Source organism: Telmatherina bonti, assembly GCF_933228915.1.
Source record: "Telmatherina bonti genome assembly, chromosome: 22".
Classification (NCBI taxonomy): domain Eukaryota; kingdom Metazoa; phylum Chordata; class Actinopteri; order Atheriniformes; family Telmatherinidae; genus Telmatherina; species Telmatherina bonti.
In genome coordinates, this window is record NC_136631.1 from 25,005,226 (window position 1) to 25,031,718 (window position 26,493).

At 40.2% G+C, this 26,493-nt stretch overlaps 2 protein-coding genes across 2 annotated transcripts in view; one reads left to right on the forward strand and one right to left on the reverse strand.

Annotated features, from left to right (window-relative positions):
- Positions 1-21,263, forward strand: part of sash1b (SAM and SH3 domain containing 1b) — a gene marked incomplete at its 5' end in the record, with an annotated part of 60,618 nt that extends 39,355 nt beyond the window's left edge. Inside the window, 16 exons of the mRNA XM_079262272.1 lie at positions 8,757-8,885; positions 10,075-10,125; positions 10,564-10,613; positions 13,113-13,153; positions 13,482-13,568; positions 13,659-13,771; positions 13,968-14,069; positions 14,957-15,086; positions 15,981-16,375; positions 16,616-16,690; positions 17,736-17,879; positions 17,979-18,111; positions 18,341-18,510; positions 18,594-18,797; positions 20,372-20,522; positions 20,842-21,263. Coding sequence (XP_079118398.1) covers positions 8,757-8,885; positions 10,075-10,125; positions 10,564-10,613; positions 13,113-13,153; positions 13,482-13,568; positions 13,659-13,771; positions 13,968-14,069; positions 14,957-15,086; positions 15,981-16,375; positions 16,616-16,690; positions 17,736-17,879; positions 17,979-18,111; positions 18,341-18,510; positions 18,594-18,797; positions 20,372-20,522; positions 20,842-20,999 — 2,133 coding nt within the window. The 3' untranslated portion in view covers positions 21,000-21,263. The remainder of the gene's footprint in view (positions 1-8,756; positions 8,886-10,074; positions 10,126-10,563; positions 10,614-13,112; positions 13,154-13,481; positions 13,569-13,658; positions 13,772-13,967; positions 14,070-14,956; positions 15,087-15,980; positions 16,376-16,615; positions 16,691-17,735; positions 17,880-17,978; positions 18,112-18,340; positions 18,511-18,593; positions 18,798-20,371; positions 20,523-20,841) is intronic.
- Positions 21,264-23,419: 2,156 nt separating this feature from the next.
- ddo (D-aspartate oxidase) overlaps positions 23,420-26,493 on the reverse strand; it is a 3,248-nt gene continuing 174 nt past the window's right edge. The window contains exons 2-5 of the mRNA XM_079261784.1: positions 25,528-25,718; positions 25,260-25,368; positions 24,982-25,158; positions 23,420-24,818 (exon numbers count right to left, since the gene is read on the reverse strand). Coding sequence (XP_079117910.1) covers positions 24,260-24,818; positions 24,982-25,158; positions 25,260-25,368; positions 25,528-25,699 — 1,017 coding nt within the window. The 5' untranslated portion in view covers positions 25,700-25,718 and the 3' untranslated portion in view covers positions 23,420-24,259. The remainder of the gene's footprint in view (positions 24,819-24,981; positions 25,159-25,259; positions 25,369-25,527; positions 25,719-26,493) is intronic.

Here is a 26,493-nt window from a genome sequence, read left to right on the forward strand (position 1 = left end):
GAAAGAGACATGTCCCATGGGTATTTTTCTTTCCTGATTGGAACAATTCGCATGCTTTCACACCCTCTGGAACAATTTCATCCTGGGGTCCGTCAGTCTTGCATCCCAAGATTGACGGCTCCCCTCGACTCCTGCCTTGTGTCTTGCACAAGGATCAGTGGTCGCTGTGGTCTTGAGAGGGGATTAGCCGAGCTGCCACACTGATGCATTCAGAGATGTAGCGAGCTGGCAGGCGTGTCTCGGGGGATCGCGCCATAGTCACACAAGGGTAATTACCCAAGAACGGGGGTGAGGGGCACATGAAATTATTTCAGCACCTCCACATTAAACATGGTCCGGAAAATACGAACAATCCACAGGCTGCCTCTCTTCAAACCCTGAGCTATTCATAGAGCTTTTTTTTTTTTTTTTTTTTTTTTTTTTTTTTTTTTTAACAAGTGAGGAATCTATATAGTTTTAGGTGTGAATTGTGTTGAATTTTAAAGCGTGTGATGAGACAGGGGGAAGGAGTTGGGTTTTTTTTCCCAGCACTGCTGAATTAAACATGCCTCAAAGATCAGGAACAATCTACATGCAGCTCAGTCTGCAAACGCGCCACCATCCAGAGGGAATTTAATACACACTGGAATTTAACACACACGGGATCCATGTTATTAAACTCCAATGTAAAAGAGATAATTTGCTTTCTGATCTTTAAGCGTGCTGGAAGGCGCCGAGGCAAATTAGCAGCTACTTTTAAACGACCATCGGGTTGGTTTCTTTACATTTTAATTTGGTTTCAGATACCTTAGCTCAGCCTTTCCCAAACAGTGGCTTCAATGATCAATGTATATATATATATATATATATATATATATATATATATATATATATATATATATATATATATATATATATATATATATATATATTTTTTTTTTTTTTTTTTTTTTTTTTTATAGGTAAATTTGAGGATTTATATTAGGGTAATCAAAATTAACATTGATTATGTGAACATTATTTTGTAACACATTGTACATAAATAAAGTTATTAGTAATGCCATATTAACAATCTAAATTTTGGGGGGGTTAGCAAGATTATTTTATTTTCCAAGTCTTAATAATAATAATAATAATAATAATAATAATAATAATAATAATAATAATAATAATAATAACAACAATAAATTTTGTTTATCGTGCACTTTATATTTGAAATCAAATCTCAAGTCTTACTTTTAGAATATTTCCCATCAGTTGTCTGGGTGCTATTTTAAAAAGCTAAAAACACCAATCTATGTTATCTTCAGGGTCATGTCTCAAAAAGTTTACTGCATTCAGATCTGTGCTGTGTGTTTCCAGCTAATGTGTAAAATCCCCGTTGGATTTGCATGATTGAGTTCTGTAGACAAAAGGTTTGTTCGGTGCCTTCTGTTGCCCTCTTAATCCGCTTGAGTTTCACATGTGTCTGTTTTCAATCTTGATCTCTGGCTGGTTTCTCATGACCGTTAGGTTGTTGTGGTGTAGGACACAGAGCTAGGAGCTGCAATCTAAACAAAGATGGATGTTTTCTGTGCCATCTGTGACTGATGCACGTTATATTGTGACCCCTCTCATCAAACCTGCATTTAGGGCTCTTCAGAATCCACTTAACCACTCAGGCTTGAATGCCTAAGCTCTTTTGCTGATCCTCTTTCCTTGGTGGATCCCAGGGTTGACAATGTCGTATGTAGATCATTTGAAATCACTGTAATTCTTGATATTTCATATATATTTGTTGCTTCAAACCCTTGATTAAACACACAATATGAGTTTTGTGTCGCTAAACATTTAAAGGCACGTCGGGGTAAGTAAATTATAGATTATGTAATTAAAAGGATTTTTCTTTATACATTAGTTTTTGATCTACCAGGTTCAGTGTTTTTCCTACTCCTATAGATTATTTTATTCTTTGTATTTATTTATTCTTATTGTAGAGAGGATTTGCTGTTTTTAGTGTGATGCCGCAGACCATATTAAAACCTCCGGCCCTCTAACATGTGCTGATGCGCCTTTGTTGTGCATTAGTGTCATGTGTGAAAGTACTGAGGGGGATTGAAGTTGATCCACTGCTGCTGTGCATTTGATTACAGCAAAGGGGGCAAGTTATAGGAAGAAAATGCTGGCATCGTGCAAAGCAACACTAAGCAGCTACGCTGTGGACCTTCGATGCCCCCTCAACGTATTTAATTTCACATTATTGCATCGTTTTTGGGGGGTTTTTATGGTTTTTTTTTTTTTTTTTTTGGTACTTGCTGATTTATACAGATGTGTCATGTGCAGAGTGCAAATTCACAGTGAAGTCCCAGAAGCAAATGGTTGGGATTGGTTCCTTCATGGATCTGCTCAGTTTTATATTGAGCTGTTTTTTGTGCTCTGCAGGTTGAGACCACATTGACCCAGTATTGACTCGGGGACTCGATTCAATTGGGTGAGGAACTCCCAAAAAAAATTTCACAATCCTTTGGTTTGCTTTACTTTCACGTGCACTAAATCTGACCAAACTGGCCAGAAAAATCAGTAAAAACAGCTGATTGCTAGTGGCGATATTCCCCAAAGCAAGAAGAAAAAAAAACGAAGATGAAAACCCAACTCATCGATTGGCGGATGTCCTTCCCCTTTAACTGGCTCGTGCACGGCAACTAAACAATGGATTAACATTAAAATGTATGCAGTCTTGGGTTTCTGATTTTTACTTTGGTGTTCAAACCAAATGCGGTTTTAAGAAGAATCTGTGCAGAGCAGCAGGAGAGGCAGCCAGTTATCCGGCTTGCTGCGCTGCGACACGACACCTCCTCTCTTTGATCCCCTGGACAATCCGTTTGCTTTCATGATGCAAACAAACTGCAGCAGGCTTCACCTGCAAGTAAACTGAGGCCTCCAGTTTTCAAGCAGACCAAAGTTGTTCTTTTTGTCTACAGCAGAGTAAGCATGAGTGTTCACACTGCTCCAAAAGGGCCGAGGTACTTTATAGCGGACCGAATAGCGGCAGTCTGAATGCACCATAAAGCACAAGTTCTCTTTCACTGATTCAGCTCATGATGTCTCGGCTTCAGGATGTTAATGAGGCTTAAAACAGACTTTTAATTGGAAGTGGACTTTCGTTGAGAACATAACTGAAGATTTCATGTCTCTCTGTGTGTTTTATTATTATTATTTATGACCTTTCATATCTCTAGATCCTCATGGGATAAACTCACCATTTCTGCTGCCAAAGTGACATTGTGGAGGGCAAGTTGTAAGAGTTACATCTAGCAACAACAGGACATATCCCCAACAATCCCACAACCATGACTGGTGTCAGGACGGACTGTGAGTGATCTCCTCAAGGGATCAAAGCTCAGATGAGCTCGGCTTGGCACAGACTAAGTCAGGAGACTTGACTGGGACAAAAAATAAAGGAGATGGCTGACATGGAGGAATGGCATCCATCTCTGGCTTCTCCTGTGAACAGAGGTGACGAGCAGCCCGCCGCTGTGTAGCCAGGCGGAAAACTGACCTTTCTGGCATGAGCTGCCTTGGCCCTTTGGCACCCCACATTGAACGCAGCCCTCCACCGTCTCCGCCATCCATCTGCATCTCAGCGTAATCTGCAGCCTCCTGCTAAGGATCTGACTCCCAGTAGTTACCTCCTGCTGCTCCTCGCTGCTCTGGAGCCCACGGTCAGGTCCTAAAGACCAAGATTACAATTAACTTGGATCACGATTTGACAAAGAGTGCGGACGTTGCATCTCCTGGCTTAATCTCTGACTAATGCTGGCAAACGAGGTCAGCAACCTTAAAACGCAATCTATGCCTAAAGGATATGGAAAGATGCTTTTGTTGGTATGAGACACGACTAGAGGAAATCACATCGCTGTTTCCTTCAGAAATATTTACTTTCCCTGAACCCAGTGGGTCTATTTCACTTTGAGCTCACTATCATCACCTTCCGCCTTCATGCATCAGCTGTCTTTAAGCAGAACATGGGGATGTGGAGGTAGTTATCTGCTGCCACCTGCTGGTGTGTAGAGTTTAAGAACACACACAGTTCCTGTGTTCACCATCCAGGCATTAATTTGGATTATGTACCGCTGGCCTGTTTCTTTGAAAGAGTATCTTTTATTTATATTTGTTTTACTTAAGCTGGAGGTTGAGGAGAAAGGAGCAAGCTAGGATTGACTTGGCTTTCGTCACACCTCTTTAATACACCTTGTGCGCAGAGGTTTGTTTTTATTAGACAGATCAGCAGAGGGAGACATAAAGACATCGCCCCCGACCTCATCATTCCCTGTCACTGCCGACATAAACGCGCAGAAACACTTTCATACACTGAGAGGTGGTGGTTTATTTGAACATGTGAGTCAGCCAGATCCCTGTGGGCCGCAGCTGGAGAGAGCAGAGGGCTCCACCCAGCAGCGCCGGCGTCATATGTGGTTGCAACTCCCCCCAACCTCCCCACAACTACACTCGCTCTCATTTATGCATGCTGGACCCCCTCTCCCCTCCCCTTCACTTCAGGATGTATTGTCCTCCACTCTCTCAAACTGAGTTAAGTTTCAAAACGGGGGTTTTTTACTGAACAGGACTGTGCTGGAACTTGGAGCAGCTGCTGGAGAGTTGATGCTGGCAGCCGGATGCCTGTTTGCGGTGAGCATGTTTTTGTGTTTGTGCTGGAATGTGCTCCTGTGGTTGGAGCTAGAGGTTCATTTTGGGGATTTTTATTATAATATATAAATACCCTTGTTTCACAAACAAGTCTGTGCCTGCTTTTTTTTTTTTTTAAATTACCTGTATGTGCCATTTTTAATGACTTAATGAGAGCTTTTATTTCCATTGAAATGCTTGAACAACTCTGCGCTTGTTCTCCCATGATCCTCTGAGACATCTTTCTGTACTCTGGTAAATAAGTCAGAAGAAGCTCTGATTATAGCAGGAGTCCTTTTGCTGATCGAAGATCATTGACTGGCATTGGACACCGCCAGGAGGTATTATTTTAGAGTTCATGACGTTCTACTTGGGAGCATCTTTTGCAAACATGGCTCTTTAATTTGAGATAAATGCGGCTTATCAGGCAGAATGGCTCTTTTGCACTACATCCGTCTAGATATGATGAGTCTACCGTTTATCATGGTGAAGATACACATAACAAGATCTACAAACTATATTTTATTGAAAGCAGGCTAAAGGATGAAAATTGTTTGCTGCTACTTTGTTGTCGAGGCCTGATGGCTTGAAGATAAGACAGCAGACCTGTAAAAAGACTCGCACCCAGGGCCCCGAGGGCACGTGGATCTTTTGTCCTTCTATATGTAATGCTGAGTGCCTCAGAAATGTGACACCACACTTTTCTTTTCAAGCCTCTGTGGTCAATGTGTCATGCTGCAGTTTTGGCTCAGACACCATTAATTTGGGCGACGGAGGCAAACATGAAGCCCAGCTGAACATTTTTATTCTCCTTTTTTTTTCCTGCATGAAAATTGACCTGATCACTTATTTGATTGTTTATCTTCCATATGCTGGAGATGTGTTTACGTCTTTCTGTAACAGGGGGATGTATACACACACACACACACACACACACACGCGCACACATGCACCATGTCTAACACGGCACTAAAGGCGCTGCAATATCATGTGGCTGTGTTACAAAGGGCTGTTTATGTGAATCAGTGGCAGTCGGAGGCAAAAGAGCGGCTGCAGCCAGGCACAGTGCAGAGCTTCTCAGTCGTTTCTTTGCCTTGTTTCTTGAGAATATGAAAAGCAGCCAGATTTTTCAGGGTATTTTCAACCGGGGGGCATGTCATTTACCAAATGAATGAGTCTCTTTTCTGGACAGTTGGGCCACTCACAGATTGCCATGACATGAGACAAGTGAGCACAGAGTATTGCTTTTCACTGCAGAGGACTGTTCTCAGCGGGTACATTTGCATAACTTCAGGGTATGGCATGAGGAAGCATAATAATGATGATGATAATTCGCAGGGTAGTTTATGGACATACTAACACAGCATGTGTTTGTCTGGCCAGTTCTAACTCAGAAGTACGTATGTATTGTCCCACTTTTATAACTCTTCTTCAGCCAGAGGATAATCTGTTTTTAGGTTGCCTAAGTTTTGCTTAGACCAAAACCACTTCTGTGTCAGCATGACAAGTTTTCAGGCATGTAGCTGCATTTATGTTTTAAATGTTGTTAAGTTTGTTAAGCCACCATGTTGTTCAGGAGATTTGCAGCTCAGTGTGACTTGCTGCTCGACAAAGTTAAAACTGAAAATAAAAAGTGTTTCTTGTGTCGATAACGTTGCCTGAGTCTTCGTTGGCTTGCTTCTTTTTGCTTTGTGCTGTGGTTTTCCTGCCAATATTTATACCTTTGGTTTACCTTCATCACTCCCACATCGTCATTTCCAGACACAACAGGCAGCTGTTTTCAACTGGAAACCACTAAAAGCCCACGATCTGATTCCTTCTAAACACCACAGTGACAAAGTTAACAAACAGCTGCTGAGCACGATGGAGCGTTTAAAGTCAGTGGAGACCAAAACAGAGCTAAAAAGAAAAGAAAAGAAAATGAATATTGCATTTAATCCTCCAAAGTCTGTCGGATTCATAACTCGTGTTTTAATCTTCTGTCACAGCTTGCAAATGGTTTAATGGAAAGATTATTTTATTTGGTTTGAGCCGGCAGAATCAGCAACAAAATATCTTTCCTCATGAGTCTGAAAGATGAATTGTTTTTTTTGTTTTTTTTGGGGGTTTTTTTTTTTGGTTTTTGGGAGGGGGGACTACAGAATATTCTGCAGGCTTTTTTATTTTTAAGAAAAACTTAGAGACGTTGCATTTTATTCAGACTGTGAAACAATTTGCAGTCAGTGAACTGATTGCTTACAATGCCAGCCATACACCGACCAGATTAGTCTTGGAAAAGAGATATTTAATCTCAAATTGGTTTTCATCGGGTTGAATAAAGAAGAAATAAACTAGCAGGACTTCTGTTCCTGTCTCTGCTTTACTTGTAGAAGCTGCATATAAGAAAAGCTGAAAGAAAACGTCCACTGATCTGATGAAAAATATTTGTATAACCCTCACATGGCGTCATTTTTGCCCGTTTTTGACTCAGATAGCATTAATTTTTTTATTAATGTTTATTCATCATAATCCCCCCGCTGTACAGGGGTCTGCTGTGTAACAGCAGATAATCTTTATGCACGCAAGGAAGCATCATTCTAACGTGCAACAGTAAAAATTCCTATTGTACATTGACTTAGACATGAATTACTCCAAGACCCTCTCAACACAAACACCTGCTTATTGGCGGAAAGATGGCTGAAACTGGAAACAAAAGGATGTAGTAAATAGGATAAAGTGCTAATTGTGTGCATGTAGTATGTTCAGACCCTCAGAGGGAATGGAAACATCAGACCTGGCAAAGACTGATATGACACCGCTCATCAGCTGAGTCAGGTCTGAGTCTGCAAACAATAAAGTTGTGAGAGATCATATTTTTTTCTGATGTAATCTATCTTCCCAGATAATATTCAGTTTATTTCCATCAATTCCCTCACTGCAGTGTTGGATCTTCTTCTCCTACTGAATTACATCCACCAGCAGCAAACACCTACATCGCCTCCTCAGGCAGCACCATGCAGCTGAGTTTATCTACTTCAAACCAGTGAATGTGGTGAATCTTGTTTCCTTTTAATGCCAAGTCACCTAAGATTTACTAAAGAATGTGGTTGTTATGAAAACAAAAACCCACTTCATATATAATGGATATATTGAGATGATAAAGTCCTTTTTTAAACTCACAAACAAGTTTCTGGTGCTATCGGATTTTAAATGACCCTGTTAGAGTTTAGTTTTCCATCAATTACCTGAAGGAATTCAGACTCACAGCCATAATTCTTCAATAAATAATTAATTTGGTGTGTGTCAGTCAGTTACAAAAAAGCTTCGCTCCAAAAGAAAGAAACGAGTCAAACGCATCCACAGCAAAAGGCAACAATGTCACGTAGCAAAAACCCAGATGGATTAAAACTGAAAAATCAACTGATTCATTTTTCATGTTTCGACCAAACCCCACATTTATCCTAAATTTAGGCTTATTGTTATACAGACCATCTGTGTTGGTTTGGACAGTTTCTAGATTACAAGCTCAGCAAAGGTTTCTATGATTTGTAGGCTTCCTACACAGCAGAAAGCACGGTACGTTTAGGTTGTACAATTGAAGGAAACTAGAGGGGGTTCTTATCCAGGAGTGTGTGCTGTGTGTCAGGACAAAAACTCATCTGATTGAGTGCCTCCACTTCTTGTGATTTACGGTAGACTGAATCGTGGCCTCTCAAGCAGAGTCCAGATGACTGTGAGAGCAGACTGAGGATTGTGGCTGCGTCACACGGTGCCTCGTCTGCCCCGGAGGTGGGGAGTGGGGTGCGGTGGGGGTTGTGACAGGAGCACTGAGGAGAGGGAAAGGGATCACTGAGCAGGAGGATGACAAGCTGGTGAAGACAGGGGCAATATCACAGCTCGTTATCCCCGAGGCTTTGGCTCTCCTGGTGCTTTATCTCTGTGTTTCCTGGCTGTTTGTGTTGTCGGTGACAGTGCTAAACTTTCAGACAATGGCTTATCACGACACAGGTCAGTGTTTACAGGGTCGGCCTTCTGCTCGGCACCTCGCTCGACCTCTGTGGGACGTCGCTTTCCTCTGATAGTCCGTGGTCATATCAGTGTGAGTGTTTGAATCTGCCCTTTGTTTGTTGCAGGATGGCACGGTGGGGAACCTTGATGAGCTGGCTCAGGAGTATTCTCAGTATTACGGCACCTCCCTCAGCGACGTGTGCGAAAGGATGGAGGAGCTACGGAAACGCAAAGTCGTACAGGATGCAGAGATGGTAAACTTTGATCCCACCTGTTTAATGACACATCCTGCCATCTGCCTTTTTTTATTCACAAGCTCACATGATTTGCTGAAGTCTTAATGAAATATATGTGAAGGAAAGTCCAAAATCTCCTTTCTTCGCCTCTTTTCAAGCACAAAGTGACACACTCACTCCCGTCAAACACTCTCTTTTGCAGTGCTTGCCTCATTTAACTCAGTAAACCTTGAAATTGTCGTATGAGAAGGCAAAGGCCGAATCAAACCAAGCATCTCAAACTGAAAAAAATAGTGTACCAGCAGTTTTATTCCAAATACTCTTGTCTGCATTTTGGCCTGTAACGGTTGGTGCTGATTCCTCTGTTTGGGACATTTTCATCACAAGTCTTTCGTTGAATTGGCTCAAACCGGTACATCAAACCAGAAGAGATGGCAGGATTTTGCTTTAGCTTAAACTCACACAAAGTAATTTCCCAGTTGATTATTAGCGCTGTAAACCAGCTGGAAACGGGCATTCATAACTAGCGATTCTCTAACCTAGAGGGCTCCAGTCGGAGTTTCTGAGCTCGTGGGTAACATTAGATGCTCCAGTATGCTACAAAACACGGGGAAAAAAGTCATATTAGTAATATGTCCCCTTAAAATGGGTTTAACCTCCCTAGAAAAAGCCTTTCTTGCTTTCTTGAGGTACATGAAGAATTAAAAGTTTTCAGAGTTAATTTACATCCAGTAGCTTGGAAACCTCTAAATTTCCCTAATTAACACCTTACAGTACTTCTCCACCCAAGAAAGGAATCTCCCTTATAGACTTAAAGGCGGTGGTCATTTTTTCCTCACCTGACTTAAGTAAACATGTCAAACTGCTTCTTTAGTTATGAGTCTAAGTCTTCAGTTTTATGTTGTGTTAAATTCTTTTATTTTGTCTGTTTGGTTTTAACCTTGTTCAGCTATCACAATAAACGCTATCTGCCCCAAGGACACAAAACAAGCCCTTTGGACCAGTTTTGTTGTTTATTAAATATATATTTTAAGACAACATCCCAGAAAGCTGAGATATATTCATCTGAAAGTGCAGCAGCAGCCTCAGAGATCACAGCCAGCGTGACAGTTAAACGTGGACTTGCCGACTCAGGCAGATGAATATTTGGCTTATTTTATCATATGATGACACTATAATTTACTCCTCTGCTTCCCTTGTATTTCAGGGAAAGATTGACTCAGTGACCACATCACCAAATCTCCGCTCTCAGATCCAGGTGAGCGTCCAGCTCCGAGTGTGTCACAGTCCAGGAGGAGGCAACTTCCTCTTCTGTGCGTCAGCAGACAGACTGATAAGCGGCTGAGAAGTTGCCTGGTCATGATGATCCTGGCCTAAAGATACCAAACAAGCCCCAAAGTAACATGTAACTGACAGTGGTGCAAATAAAAAACCCTTGGATGATGATATGGACACAATGATTAGATTTAATCTGTGAATTTTATCACTGCTACTTACAAGATTTACATTTTAAAAGCGCAACACTCTCCCTATTCGGGCCTTTAAATTAAAAGTGGGGTTAGTATTTTATCATACCTTGCTAATATGAACTTCCCTGGGCCCTGGGGGGAATGTAAGCTTGAAACTGATCTGTAAATAAGAACATCACCTCTGATCCACATTCATGTTGACATTCAGTCATTTCCATCTCTTTTAGGAATCCCTCGGACTCAGCAGCGCCACATCGACTCCAGAGATTGAGAGAAGGTAATAAATAATAGAAATTTTAAAATAAAGATAAATATCAACAACTGCTTGTTTAAATAGCTGAGTTTATCACTGGCTGCTTATTTAGTGTAGATAATCTCAAACATTAAAGAAGTAGTCTCTAAAGAGTCTTTACCCATTTATTAATCACTATGGAAGCTGAGCAACGATGACTCCCCCTATTACTCCTCACCCAACCTTTGACACGTGCATTTCCTTCACTTCCTGGTGCTCCCAAGTCAAATTTATGACTTTGTCACTTCCACACCTCCTTCCTTCCTTTCATTGTTTCCTTTTAAAGGCTTTTATAAATTACTTTTTGTCACTGGAAAGCTGAGTAAAAGCCAAAGAATTTAAATGATTAGTAACCAGAAGGCAGCATGCTGATTTAATGAGGGTTATTTTTCCCTCAAGGGACGAGACACTACACAGAGCAACACTGTTGTTTTTCAAGGTTTTGTGAATGAGTCTGTGTTATTTATAATGTATATGGATATAAACTGTGTTAAATTAATAGCTGTATTCAGTAGATTGAGTACATCGCCCCTGGTGGTATCAGAATATGCTGTACGAAGCAACAGGAACAAATAATTAAGGTTCAACGTCATTTGAGCACTTTCTTAATGATTTAAGTTTTTTCTAATGTGATATTATGTTGTGTGTTTAAACATTTCCTTTTCTACATGTGTTATCAACAGCTAAAAGAATTTATTAAGGTCTGGAGCAAAAGCTAGAGCAAAATTTATTTCCTCATATATTTGCAGGAAAATAAAAAAATAAGTGCTGTGATTTTATTGATACATTTGTAAGCATGAATAGAAATGGAGCAAATGAGGCAAAACAGTTTGTGCAATATCAGCAAAATGCTTTAAAGTCCAGATTTGCTTCTTTTGAACAATCCTGTAAGGGCTCTTCAGGATTCTTGAAGGACTTTCCAAAGATGTTCGTTGTTGCTGCTTTTTGTTGCATTACCTGTCGAGATGATCCTGCACTGCTTCACTCATGTTCAGGTCCGGACTCTGGAGACAATTCAGCACTCCAGCAGACCTTTAGCCACTGATTATCAGTCCAGTTCTTCTGCCATTTGGCACATCTCAACATTTTACTCTTGTTTTGCTTCCTTCAGCATAGCTTAGCATCTTGATGGCCATTAAAGCCACGGTCTTGTGTTACGCTGGATTTTTTTTATTTTTTTTATTTATAATAATATCACTTATAATGTGCAGCCGATGTTCATGGGATAGTGATTGTCTTTTATTATTGACCACTTTTCCAGTTTTCTCTCTTTTTTTTTTTTTTTTAAAGTTACACTGCAAACAATGCATAACGATGCCAAGTTTACAGCTCATATTTCTTTGGAAATCATGCAGACAAAAGAGAAATTATGTTTCTTTGTGAAGAAAATGTCCAAAGATGCCATTTATATAAGTTCTTCACTACGTTGTCTGACACAATACTGGGTTGTTAAATAACTAACATGTATAGGATGGGAATTTTATGCTTAAAATGTTCACATGTTGGTGTTAAATTAATTAAAGAGGGAATAAAGTCCCACTGGAAATGGCAAGCAACTTTTGTTATAAATTTATTGGTTGCTACATATAAAGAAATAAGAGCGGACTTTAGTCTTCAAGTATTCAATCCTTCCCGTGGTTGAAAGCTGCAAAACAAATGTATCATCAAATGATGTATCACTTGAACATGTTTCAGAGTTTAAATATAATATTTTAACACTGGCTCAGTCTGTGGCTTGTTGTGAACATCTGTTGTACTTTCATTTTTAACATGATCTTCCAACATGAAGCCAATATATCAAACAATTTTACCAGCCTGTCTTTTCAAGAAATGTATTATAACAGCTAGAAAAACAACAGCTCAAAGTTAAGTAAAATCCACATTTCTTCAGATAGATGACAAATCTTGTAAAAGTTGACTTAAGAACATTTAAAAAAAATCTAAATTTAACGGTATGAAGAAAGGAAACCACAGGGCAGAGGTCTGATCTGTCTGCAAACTGAAAGAAGCCACGCTGATGACGAGTCGGCCGACAGAGATGCTGTCTGACGCTGTCGGGGAGAGAGAGGGAGGGTGAAAGTGTGCGGGGGCCACATTGGTGCTGCTGCTGCTGCAAAACCCCAACTGGACAAGAAAAAGGCTGCATTGTTCCAGCGATGGCCGGAGAGCACTGACCTCTGTTCATCAGCCAAGAGCAGCCAGTCTGTTTCATCTGTTTTGATTTGCCTCCACCATGACGCCATTGTCATGAAGCACAGAGCGCTTTTGTGATTCTTGTTTTTCCTGTGTGTTTTGTTTTTTGTTTTTTTTGTTTTTTTCTTCAAATCTGACAAAAGTTGACAGGATAGAAAGGTTTGATTGGGGAAATGGTGGGAGAGCAGGGAAAATGAAGAAAATAACTTTGGATAGCAGGTACTTCTTCTTTAATGGTTAAAATTTTATTTGAACTCTTCAAATGACGTGAATATTTTGTTTGATTTGTAGGTGTCCTGTTCACAAATCCAGCTCAGATGATGGCTCAGGAGGTATGTTGAAGTTTTACTACAACTGGACTTAAGCTTTGTACAACAGTATACGCTTTGTTTTATTTTAACCACATCAGCAAATTACTTAATGACATAAAGAGAAATTACTTCTTTAATACTAATTTGCTGCCTTTGTATGTGTGTGTGTGTGTGTGTGTGTGTGTGTGTGTGTGTGTGTGTGTGTGTGTGTGTGTGTGTGTGTGTGTGTGTGTGTGTGTGTGTGTGTGTGTGTGTGTTTTGATGAAATGTCGGGCATCATGATAAACTGCTAGTGAATATTTTTCTTTAGATTTGTACCAAATTGTATGAAATGTGTGTTACTTGACAGGAAAATGGGACTCAAGGAGAAAGAGCAAGTCTTTCTGGCAGAGTTTCCGTAAGTCACAGAAAGGAGCGATGCATCAGATTTCCAAAGGTTTGTTGAATAAACACAAAAACAGAAGCATCTTTCGACTGGATATGCCAAGTTTTAACCATTTAACATTTTTTTTATTCCCTTTTGCAGGCGATAGTGTTGGTTTTGTAGCCAGTGAAATTACCATGAGTGATGAAGAGCGAATTCAGCTGATGATGATGGTGAAGGAGAACATGATATCTATAGAGGAAGCTCTTGCTCGGGTATGTTGTTAGGAATATGCCCAAAAAAATGTGTCTTTTATTGCCAGTTGTGCAAAAGACCCTTCTTTCAGGGACTAAGCAGATTTCTTTTAAAGAACATTAAATAGATAAAAAGAAAAAAAAAACGGCTTCAACAGTCTGATGTGGTTTTATCTGGATAAAGGAACAGAATTAACAAGCTCTTCTTTTCTTGCAGCTGAAGGAGTTTGAGATACAAAACAGACAAACGTGCAGATTCGATCCCACCGAGTCATTCGACCCCCCCAGTCCAGGGGCAAATGAGTCGTTCAGCTGCAATGTAAGTCTCTGAGGGCATCTCAGTTGCTGTTTAATGCTGAATCACTAACTCAGGCTGTGGGTTGTGTATGAGGGCCTTTACATTAAGCGGTGCCAAGGCTGCTGAGCTGTTGACAGTGCTTCTCTCTTTTGCTCTGTCGCTGTCCCGGCAATGAACCTGGGCCCCGATAAAGCCCTGCAGCTCAGGGCCCTCTCCCAACTGCAGGGCACCAGGAGGACTTCTATTCATTGCTGTCAAAGCGCTAACCCCCTATTGTGCTGTGGTGAGCGGGTGGATTGAGCGCAGGGGTCTGTTATGCAGGTCGCAGCTCTTTTATGCGTGGGTGGGGTGATTAGGGGGCTCAGGTTCAGGACACATTTTTCAGATTCGTTCTGGATGCCCTGACTGTTTCTTTTTGCCGTCTGTGTGTATTGGTGTAATGTACTTCTGTGGTTGTTCCTTGTTTATTTCAGGCATTGCTTCTTGTGTTTTGTCTCTCTATATGTATTCATACATGCGTTCTCATGTCTTTAAATGTACTTCATTTTTGTTTCCGATAATGTCGAGGTGGTTTCCAAGCAGCTAGCATTTTCACAGACATTTTTTTTTTTAGTCTGCTTGATATATTGTACATTGGTCAACTGCCTTCGCTGTGGTTTCCTTGTGGTTTTTATGTATTTTCTACAGCAGGCAGCAGCAGCATCTGCAGCGTGTAGATTATTGAGTTATTAAAAACAAATAATAGTCATGTAAACATATTCAATCAGCAAGTGTGTCATCATCGAGTAATATCCTTTCTTGCCTGTGATATCCCTCCAAAGAAATCTGTTTTTATTACGCTCTAAGCTCTTTTCGTAGGATGATCAATAAAATCTTGTGATTTAAATCTGTCATGTCTGTCCTATCAGCCATGTGACCTGTCGGACAATGAAGAGGAGTCACTGACGTTCAAAAGGCTCCACAAACTGGTCAACTCGACTCGGAAGGCAAAGAAGAAGCTGATCAGGATTGATGATCCTAAGAGGCGTGGAGCAGAGGGTACTAAAACCACTACCAGATGATATGTACTGTGTAACAGAAATTTACCCGTCAAGTCTGAGATAAGTCTCATATGCCGACCATCCACTATCTAATCGCAGTCTTCATATATAAAACTACTTGTTGAAGAAAAACAAGCTAGGCTAAAAAAATCATTTAACCTCTTCATATTTTTTCTGAAAGCACTGATTCATGTGCCATATTTATGTTTCTCACAGTCATCCTCCTACTTCTCGCAAAAAATATTTAGAGCCCTAACCTTTCCTTTATTCTGCATGCCTTGTGGATGACCACACTTCTTTGCAGGAAGACCTGCTGCACCATTAATTTGAAGTCACAAAAAACATAACAGTCATCCAACAAACCCCTTATACCAACAGAAGCATTCTATAAATAATATAATTAATGTTTCGCCTCAGTTTTAATTATTACATGCAGAAACTTTACTCTACTACAGAATTACTATACTTGTTTTTATTGCCATTGTACATAAAAGTGAATGACAAGAATTGTGCAAAAGGGTTGAAGTTTTTCTGGAGCTAAAATTTTTTTTTTTTTTTAATTATGTGGCAACAGTTTAAAAACCTTAGCAGGTGTTTACAGTGAAGACATACTGAGGAAGCAATGCACCTGCAACGCCACAAAAACAAAGCTGAATATGACGTAGAGTCTGCAGAAAATGTCAGTAATTATGCCAACGTAATTACGATTTGGTTTAGTAATGACTGTATTTAGTATGTTTTCTCTTTTCTTTTTTTTTTTTTTCTTTTTTTAAAACCATGAGATCATGGTATTTTCAAAAAACAACATGAGTGCTGGAGTCGATGGCTGATACTAATCTGTGTTAGTATGCACATTGAAATAAAGCCTCCTTTCTTTGTTTAACTTACTCAGAGAGCATGAATGCAGATGATCATCCCTGTGAAGATGCCACCGTGTCTCCGTATTCAGGCGTGCAGAAGAAACCTTTAGTTTGTCCTGTGGACTCCCTGGCTTCAGCTCTTCAGGAACAACTGACCTACGACAGGGACTCTGACAGCCTGACCACTTCTCACTCCTCCAGCAGCCTGGAGACAAGCAGCAGCCAAAAGCTCTACCAGGCCTTCAGCAAAGCTAGCAGGAGTCCCATTCCCCAGGAGGCCAGTGTGATGGGGGAAGTGAGGGAAGCTGGTGAGGGCTCTTCCTTTTCTGAAATGGATGGTTGCATTGAAGAGGAGCCGAAAATTGCTCGCTCAGTGACCGATGGAGAGCTGCGTGATCGAGTACTTGGCTCACTTAGCCAGCACGGGGTGAGTTTACAGGAAAGAAGGCTGAGGTGTGTTTATTGTGAAAGTGCTCTGCAGATGTTGCAGTGTGCAATTAGAATCAAAGTAAACTTTAGAGCAGGAAGTAACTACAGGCCATCTCTTTTTTGTATAAATATAGTCATATTTTCTTCAAAATTCCAAATATCTTCTACAAGAACATTGTAGATTTTATCTAAATGCAATTAAAAATGAAATTGTTTTTATTGTTTTGTTTTTCAACAGAGGGCATCCAGCTTTGGCGGGTTTGACCTAACCAACCGTTCGGGCCACACAGTCACCTCTGACAATGATAACAATGTATGTAGTTGCTGTTCTTCCTGAACTATTTCAGAAGATGTGTGAACCTCTCAAGAGTCCACATGTGCTGGAGAAAAAAAAAATCACATGTTTTGTTAGAAAACATTTGAGAAAAATCAGTCATCAGTGCTGTGGCTGGCTGGTTATGCTTTTAGTATGCAGAGTAAAACTGCATACTAAAACCAAGGTCAAAGCCAAGGTCAGTCTATATCTGTAGAACACAGAGGGAACCAACCCTGATTTTTTTTTAATGAGCCTTTAAGAACTCATGAAATGGCTAAAGCCAGGTATGAAAATTCATGCAGCTTCCCCACTGTGTTAGCAGCCCTTTTCATCCACTGCTCCAACAGCAATGACTTTAAACAAGCAAACATAGTGATTGTATGTCAGTAGAAGCCTCAGAATGACATTTTATTCACTTTTTGTTACTCTGAACTTTATTAGAAATGCATCACTTTCCAACCAGACAAATAAGGAAGTAGCTGTTAACATCTGTAGCACTGGTCAGCAAGCTTCTTCTAGCTATAAATGCTAAACAGCTGCTAGCTGCATGATATAAACAGATTTTCATGAAGAAAATATACTATATTATACTAAAAACAGAACTCCAACATTAATAATTAATTATTCTTTTAAAAAAAGAAAACTCAGTTAAGTACTTCAATTTAATTTAGTTTTATTTTGTGACTATACTTGTAGCTAGTACTTACTAGCTGCTGCCTAGCAATTATGACTGCAATCTACTGCTAGCTCACTGCTTAACAAGCATTCCCCGCTGCTAGCTGCTGCAGTCTGGTTGGCCGATAAGCATTTGACTGTATACAATTTAGGTTTATCTTCATAGGAATTAGTCTGAGTTTAACATAGAACAGCAAGAGTAAACAGAGCAAGCAATGACACCTGCGGGTTTCTTTTTTTTCTTTTTTACTAAACCTAAAAATGCCTAATTTTGAGAATCTTAGATATGAAATAAATAACCACTGATGTGGATTTTTAACTACTGTACTTTGCTATTTTTCCCCTCATCTCTGCGTATGTGAATCAGACAAAAAATGGAGATGATGGTGTGAAAGATGGAGTGAAGACTCCCCCGACTTCACTTATTTCTCTGGGAAGAAAAGTCAAGTCTGTGAGAGAAACGATGAGGAAACACCTATCCAAGAGGTATCACTGTTCTCTGTCTGAACAGGTAAGTTCCTAAAGTATTTGCTGTATGTTTCACTTGTAGGTCACTGTGAGAATTATGAGGTATACATTATAATGTTTTGCTTTTCTGTCTGCGTTCTAGTCAAGTCCAGACCGTGTGTCCAGCTGTCCTCACTCGCCTCAAACAGACTCGGACTCTTTGGAGAAACCCAAACTGAAACTAGGAGGGTCAGTGGAGAGCCTGAGAAGTTCTCTCAGTGGACAAAGCTCCATGAGTAAGTCTTCAGAGTTTGCTGATATGTTCTTTTCAGTGTCTGTTTAGCTTGGTCTTTGAACACCAGATTTGTTGTGTTGAACATCTACAGATGTTTGAAGAATCACCCAATGTAAACGTATATAAACTACATGGTGTCACTGCATTTATCTTCATAGACGGCTAGTTTGTTAAATACCAACAGACCCGTAGAAGCTTGCGATCTTCATGTTAATCTCTTATTTGCGCAGGTGGACAGACAGTTGGCACCACTGACTCCTCCAACAGCAACAGGGAAAGTGTGAAGTCTGAGGATGGAGAGGAAGATGAGGTTCCTTACCGTGGACCCTTCTGCGGACGGGCTCTGGTTCATACTGACTTCACCCCAAGTCCCTATGACACTGACTCCCTCAAACTGAAGGTACACCACATCAAATCATATGTTGCAAACTGATGATTGTGTATTTCCAAAGAAACTCTAAGCTTGCTGGTTTTGTTTCACAGAGTGGAGATGTTATTGATATCATCAGTAAGCCCCCAATGGGTACCTGGATGGGGATGCTAAATGGTAAAGTCGGCACATTCAAGTTCATTTATGTGGATGTTCTGAACGAAGAGGTGAAGCCCAAAAAGATATGCAGGAGGAGAAAGGCTCGGCAACCCAAACCCAAGTCTGTGGAGGAGCTTCTTGATCGCATCAAACTCAAAGTAACGATCCCAGAACACGACAAAAATCCAGCACACACAAAAGTTTTATGTGATGCAAATCAAAGACAAAAATTTTAGCATAAAACAAAACTGAAAAATGAAGGTCTTCAACTGTGATTAAACAATCAGGGGAGGTGACATGTCTCTTTGTGAGACTGTTCCACAGTCTGGGACCCAGGACAGCAAAGCCATGATTCGCTCATGTTCTTAGCCTCTAGTGAGGTCCAACTTTTGCTCAGAACACACTAAGGAGCTTTCTGGGTTGTAATCCACTCATAGTGCACACATATGCTGTGAAGAAAATAATTAGCTCACTCTATTGTTTCACATGTTTAAGATTCGATTTTTTCATGTTTGGATTGCTGGGGGACCACTGCTTGTTAATCCTGGAAAGAAAATGGACATCTTATCCCGTCTAAATCAGAGGGAGTTTCGAACCAACGCGTGTGTGCAAAGTTAGCAGACAGAATGACTAAAAATACACTTGCTAGTTTCTCTGATGATTACTCACTCACTGATGGAAATGATATAAATGGGTTGTTAAATCAACAGGAAGCATGTGCGGTTGAAGTCAATGATGTGTTTCAGTATTTCTTGCCGAAGTGCAGTGTCTTCATCTTGTTGTTTCATGAGATTAGATGAGATCAAATGATAGCAAGTATTGCATTGCCTCTTACTCCTATAGAAACACATTTAAAGGGATACTGTGTTACTTTTGACCCAAACATCACCTCAATGTGAGTAATAATGGATGATTTTGGTGATTAATATACAGTGCTTTACGCATAGTGGGGCTCTCTTGAGAAACCAAACATTGCAACTTTACAGGAGTAGATCCGTTTCCCATGGGATCATGTGACTTGAAGCACTTTGCTTTAGGACTCCCCCTCTTTAAACACAGAGGGCTTTGCTTTGTGCTGCTTTTTCCTCCTCTACAAAAGTTTGTCATGGTTGAAGAAAGTAAGAAGGTGAAGATGGTGTCTGAGGAGGCCAAACAAAACATAGGAAAGGGATTGCGACAAGTCGACCTTGACAAAGAATTTGTTTATTGGAGTCTGATGAAAAAACAGTGTGGGTGCAAAACATACTCTGTTTGCCTTGGTATTACACTGGTAGGTTAGCTTTTTGCCTATTGTGCAAATGTACCCAAATGTGATGTACTCTTTCACATCTTTTCTCCAGCATTTATTCAAAACAATGGCAGCAGATGCTTGATGAGCTGCAGAACGTTGCAGTACACATCTGTGTCTTTAGTTTGCTCTTTAGTGTAGCTAGTTGAAGCAAATCAGCTACAAACCAAAGCTAAAATGACTCCCTAATTATTTAGTAAAAAACATGGATGGAGACTGTTTAGTTTAGATTTTTTTTTTGTTTGTTTGTTTGTTTGTTTGTTTTCATTTTCCCAACAGTGTCATGTGGCCTGTAGGAAGTTACAGGTTTAGTGCCCCTAGTGGCCAAAAGTCATATTGTATCCATTTAAACTTAAGAAATCAAAATCTTCCAACACATTTTTCATGTACAGATTAAAAAAACAAACAAAAAAAAACAACTATGAATGGTTTATGTCTCCACAGGAGCATCTTCCCACCTTTCTTTTTAATGGCTACGAGGACCTGGATACTTTCAAGTTGTTAGAGGAGGAGGATCTGGATGAGCTGAACATCAGAGACCCTCAACACAGAGCTGTGCTGCTCACTGCCGTGGAGCTGCTGCAGGAGTATGACGGTGGGTCAGCATCTGCAAGTCACCACATCTGTTGCACATGAATTCATTGTTTATTTTTTTAGTCCAGTAAATGTTAAACATGCAGTCACTTCTACCAAGGCCAAGATTAGCATCTTCTAAAGTTTATATTTCCCTTCCTTTTTACCTGATGTCATTTGTGTATAATGTTGACAGCGGCACCTTAATGTAAGCTCTTTAATAATCATAATCTGTCACTGAGGTCACATTATTTATTTTTGACATTTAATAATAATAAATTGGATTATATATGTTGAAATTAAACTCCTAAACACCACGTTGCTGATGCTGCTCCTTGCAGGAAACAGCGACCCAGAAAAAAGCAGCCAATCAGGAGGCTCACAGGAGAAGCTGCTGCTGGACAGGCGTGGAGTCCTGGGGGACTCCCCACGGGACTCGGGCTGCTATGAGAGCAACGAGAACCTGGAGAACGGTAATGACAGCCTGAGTCGACTGTGAGCACTGTCCTCTTCTGCAGCCCACCTCTGCCTAATCCTTCTTGTAAAAAAAAAAAAAAAAAAAGACTAGTGGCCTCCAGTCTCTCTGATGCTCCAGCATTCCAAGCCACCAACTTCAGCTTTTCGCTCTCTTCTGGAAAGACTCTGCTTTTGTCACATTTACTCCTGACGCCTCATTTTTCTTCTTCTCCCCGAACATAATCATACTTTTCTTCCGTTTCTGCATCACTGACTCAAACTGTTTTTGCTGTCACTTTAGTCTTTAGAGTGCTTTTAAAAGAGTTGCAAGGAGACTTTGCAAGAATTTAATAATCAACATGATAATCACAATGGATTAATGCTTTTTATGGAACTGGGAGTTGAATTTGTTTGATGTTTTAACTGAGAAGTGAAACTTTTCACACACTTAATCTCAACATGGAGAAGCTGCATGTTCTCTCAGACAGATCTGCAGCTGTGGCTTGTATGGTGAGTTTTTTTTTCTTTGCGTTTACTGAAAAGGGTGACGGATAAATTGTTGTGGAATCAACAAAAAGAGTGTTTTTTTCAAAAAAGGACTCTAGGTTTTACTACTTTTTAAAAAGGCTTACTCCGTAATTGCAGTACATATCTAACGTGAGTGCTTGGGTTTACTGTGGCTATCTGGTTTGGCTTAAGAGTTGTCTGAATGTCAACATGTCACGTGCTTTGACATCAATATCATCTCTGCCTCACTTGTACAGCGTTGTTCCTTTTAAGATTCTGTTTATTTGTTTATTTTTTTTAGTCCAGTAAAATAAAATGTTGCACAATATTTTATCATGTGCCTGAAAGCTGCAAAATGCAGAGGAAGTAAAGTATTTATCTAATAGTATACTTGTTCAAATATGGCATTTTATATAGTTGTAAATGCACTAAAATGCAGAGGGCGAAATGTTTAACAATGTAAACTACCCCACAAAGGTGGGGTCGCTTTAGGGTCTCGGCATTTTCTCAAGTGTGCTTCTGTCATGGTTGAGCGTGAGGAATAAATTGCTCCATGCTTTACCACACCTGACTGCTTGCTTTTCTTTTATCCATCATTCATCCCAGCACATGTTCTTCCCATCCTGTCACAGCAGCCACTTTCCCCGGTGCTGACTGCTCTGCCGCTGTTCTGTGTTGGTCAAATACATGTCACAGTTCGCTGGCACCTGCATGATCGACACATACTTCACTTGTTTATTTCAGGAAGGGACAAAAAGACTGCTTCAGCCATGAGCAGGTCGTCATCTGGGTTTGAGTCCAGTCACCTCCCGTCCCCAGAGCCTCCCGTCCTTCCCCCCACCTCCTCAATGCAGAGTAAAGCCACAACTCCACCATTGTTTAAACCCCCAAAAAGAGGCTTAAAACTATTAAAGTCAGAAGCTCACATTCATATCGGAGCAGCAGTCAGGAGCCGGAGCTGTGTGGAGCTGAGAAGAAACCCAGAATCACATCTGCTGCTGCGCTGCTTCTCCCTGCCGGCTCTCCACAAAAAGCAGGTGGGAAAACGCATCATCCCAAAAGGATGGAATCTGACCACCATGAAGGCTGAGGAAAGCACACAGCACACTGAAAAACCTCAAACGCAACTTGCGATCACCTTCTCAACCGTCCATTCCTTGGCTACATCACATAGTACTGAGCCTAGCGTTTCAAATATGAACACAGCTCATTTGTTAGTCCCTGAATGGACAGAAAAGCAGAGTTCACACCTCCAGCTGCAGCCAACTGAGGAAAGGTCCAATCAGAGTATGGCTACGCCTTTCCTACCAGACTTAAGTCAAGAACTTGTACAAACAGAAACTACCAGCAGGCACAACGACACACACCACGTCTCTGCTGAAGACAAGAGGAGTTGCTCAGTTTCGGCCACTTCAGAAGCTCGACGACTGAAAATGAAAAGAACAACAAAGAAGTCGTCAGAGCTGATCTGAACCTGGAGCCGGTCTCTGAATTAAGCACATTAGAGTGGTTCTTTTTGCTTTGGAAGATTACTGGATAAACTGGCCTGGAAAGTGTGGAAGTCGCAACCATGATAGCAGCCGATCAAATCCCTAAAATGCTTCCTTCAGTTTTTCCTTTAACTTAAGTTCAGCTCATCCATTTTGAAACAGGAGGAAAAAAATTCCTTCCCACATCTACATGCAGCTGCTAATTGAAAGCAATTCTTCAGTATTTTTAGCCAGTTGTACAAACTGGGATTCAGGAGAGACTGTAGCAGCTCACAACATAATTTTTCACCTTTGCAGATTTTTTATTTTCTTTTTAAACTTGCAACCCTGAAAATGAATTATTATATTATTAAGTGTTGTGTCCTGTAATACTAATACACCAAACACATTTTAGCTTCAGGGAAACAAAATGATAAAAACACAGCAGTGTAAGTACTTTTTATGTAAGTATTTTTTATTGGTCTTTGAATAACTGAGATTCAGATTTGCAATTTCAGAGCTGCAAATCCAAATCACACAATTTGTGGAAGTGAGGTTGGATGCAGGAAGATTATTCCATGACATCCTTGTGAATTTTTTCCATCTTTATTTTCCTTCATTTCACAGAGAGGTCAAGAAAAGGTGCTTAGTAGAAGATCATAGGATTTATCTATTCAAGTTTACCCAATTTGTTGCCTCAACCAAAATGGTGGAAACATGAACAAACACCGTTGAATCTGGTTCATTTACTACCTTTTCCCAACACCTTGGTAAATGTTTAAGCGCTCTCTGTTCAGCTGGATCTAGTTTGTGGAGGATTTTGATTGCAGTTACACAAGCTGCAACAACAGCAGCACTGACGTCTTATTCAGTCAAAACACAACTTTAACATTAACAGACCCATCTTGGATTTACAATGCCTAAACATTTTCAGACTGTTGGGAAAATGTCAAAACATCTCCAGCAAACAGAACAATAATAACAGATTTTGAGACTAAAAATTATTTACGTAAAGCACAGCAACTGCATTTGCAAATAAAATTAGATTTACTCACAATAAATTATGTGTTTTTTGTTTATTATTGTTCGTTTCTTTTATATATCATTGTAAGAATACTCAGGTGGTTCATCTGTTCTTGTCTCGCATCATTAAAATGTTTCTTTTAGTAAATATATTCTGTTTTACAGAAGAAATGTCTTTTTAGAAATCTTTAACAGCAGTGTTTATGACATCTCTTATTAAGCACCTGCAGTACGTTTATAAGTACAGTTATTAAGTGGTAATTGCTGTTGTCCTGAGTGAACTCAGGCTTTTAGCAGAATATTTTCACAGTTTAGCTTGTAGGGGTGTCTCCTGAAGGCACTGTCTGACCAGCCCCAGTGAGTCCATGGCTGTACCCCAGGCAAGGGTGACCCCCCAACCCCCGTGGCCGTAGTTGTGGACCACAGGCACCCGGCGGCCCTGCAGTTGCACCACCTCCTTCTCCACCCTCGGGTTCCTCCTGCTCGGCCTCAGACCGACCCACTCGCTGAGAATTTTGGCTTTGCACAGCGACGGCTCCAGCTTGCTGCAGCGCTCCAAGATGCTTTCACTGTCTCCTCGGTCCACCTGCAACTTCCAGTTTCCCTCCTGCCTCGTCCCGCCAATGGTGACACTGTGTATGCCGGGGTAGATGTATGTCTTCCCATCTCCGTCTCTGATGAAGTGCTGCAACCAGGGGGCCTCCACTTTGAGGACCTGACCTCTGACTGGGTACACTTGGGAGTCACCCACCAAGGTTTCAGAGCCCAGACCAGAACAGTTGACAATGAGGTCAAAGCTGGTACTTAATTCCTGCAGACTGTTGACTTTCCTCTGTTCCACCCGGCCCCCAGCTCTTCTGAACCTTCAGCAAACCAGTATGACATCAGTGTAGGTAACTACAATCCAGTTTCTTTTAAAAAATGGGCTGAAATAACATACAAATATTTAGAGCTTATGTGTCAAATAAAAATGCTAAGTATTAAACCTTTAATCTAACATCTTTGACCTTTACAAAGGAGACAAACCTTTTCTCAAGCCACGGGAGGTAACTGGAGCATTCACATTTAATGGTAGTGAATGCTTGGCCAAATCTGTGATGTGGGAAACGTTTCAGTTCACCATCAGTCATGACCCGAAAGCCAATCACTAAGTCTGACCAGAAGGGAGTCTGATTAGCTGGAACCTCCTTAAAAATCTGCCAGCTGGGGGGGAAAAAAAATACATTACCAGATGCCTTTGCATTAATGAAAGTAGTGTATATAATTATTTCCCATTATTATTATTATTAGTTTTGTGTGCTTACCCAGAACTCAGCATTACTCCAGCTTCTGGTGATTGCTGAGATTGAGCAATGGCCAAAAGATGATCAAAACTGTCCTTGACCCAGCGTCTTTGTCTTTCCAGGGGAATATCTGATAAAGAAATAAAGAAAAAATGAATCCTTTTTTTAAAAAAATGCCAAAAATAAATGTGTGCTGCATGTCTGTAATATAGATGAGTGTGTCATGAAAACTGCTAAATATTTAGAAATGTGGCCTGTAAAGTGTAAAGGCAATCCACTTTCTTCATACCTGGAAATTGTGCAGCATACAAGATCCCTGCAGCTCCATCACTGGTGGTGTCTGGGCTGAACCTGTCAGCCACCAGAGTGACAGAGCAGAAAGGAAGAGTCTCTGCAATGCATACAGCAGTGGACAATCCAACCACACCAGCTCCTACAACCACAACCCGGACAGTCTTCATCTTGAGCGGCCCTGACTTTCTAAATGGAGGTTGAGAATTGTGTCAAATGCAGCTGGACTACTGAAAAAAAAAAAACTTTGATGTGATCTTAAAAGGTTAATATTTGACTTGTAGCTTTAAATAAAATGACTGAAAACACAGTTCAAAGATCCGTCACTAGGCGATAAAATATCTACTTCAGTGACATGTATTTGTCAAACATTAATCTTTTATGACATTAGAAAAAATTACTCCTTAATCCACGGCACTAGCAGAAACAAAGATATTTAATATTTAAGGAAAATAATGATGATGCACAAGGTTAACCTTTTTAATGATTAGACAAATTACTTTAGACATATTACTTTTACTATTATTACTTTAAGTGCAAAGAGTAAATGCGAACAGGTGTATTTTTCTATAGTATGGGAGTAATCAGACTTTTTTCCAGATTTTGTTTTAGAAATAGAATGGGAAAACCGACATGAAGCAGAAATGTCCCTAAAATATTACTGTGTACTATATGTGTGTGTGTGTGTGTGTGTGTGTATATATATATATATATATATATATATATATATATATATATATATATATATATATATATATATATATATATATATATATATAAATGCATTTAAGGAAACGTATTTCAAAATGTGGTCATTATTATTATTATTATTTTTTTTAATTTTTTTTTTTTACATTGAGGGAGGATTGCACCATGCATGGCAACATCACGAAGTGCTCAGTCTGACCATAGCAGGTTACCGAAAATTATCGCATTAAGACACGCCGGTTTTAAAAGAGAAAAA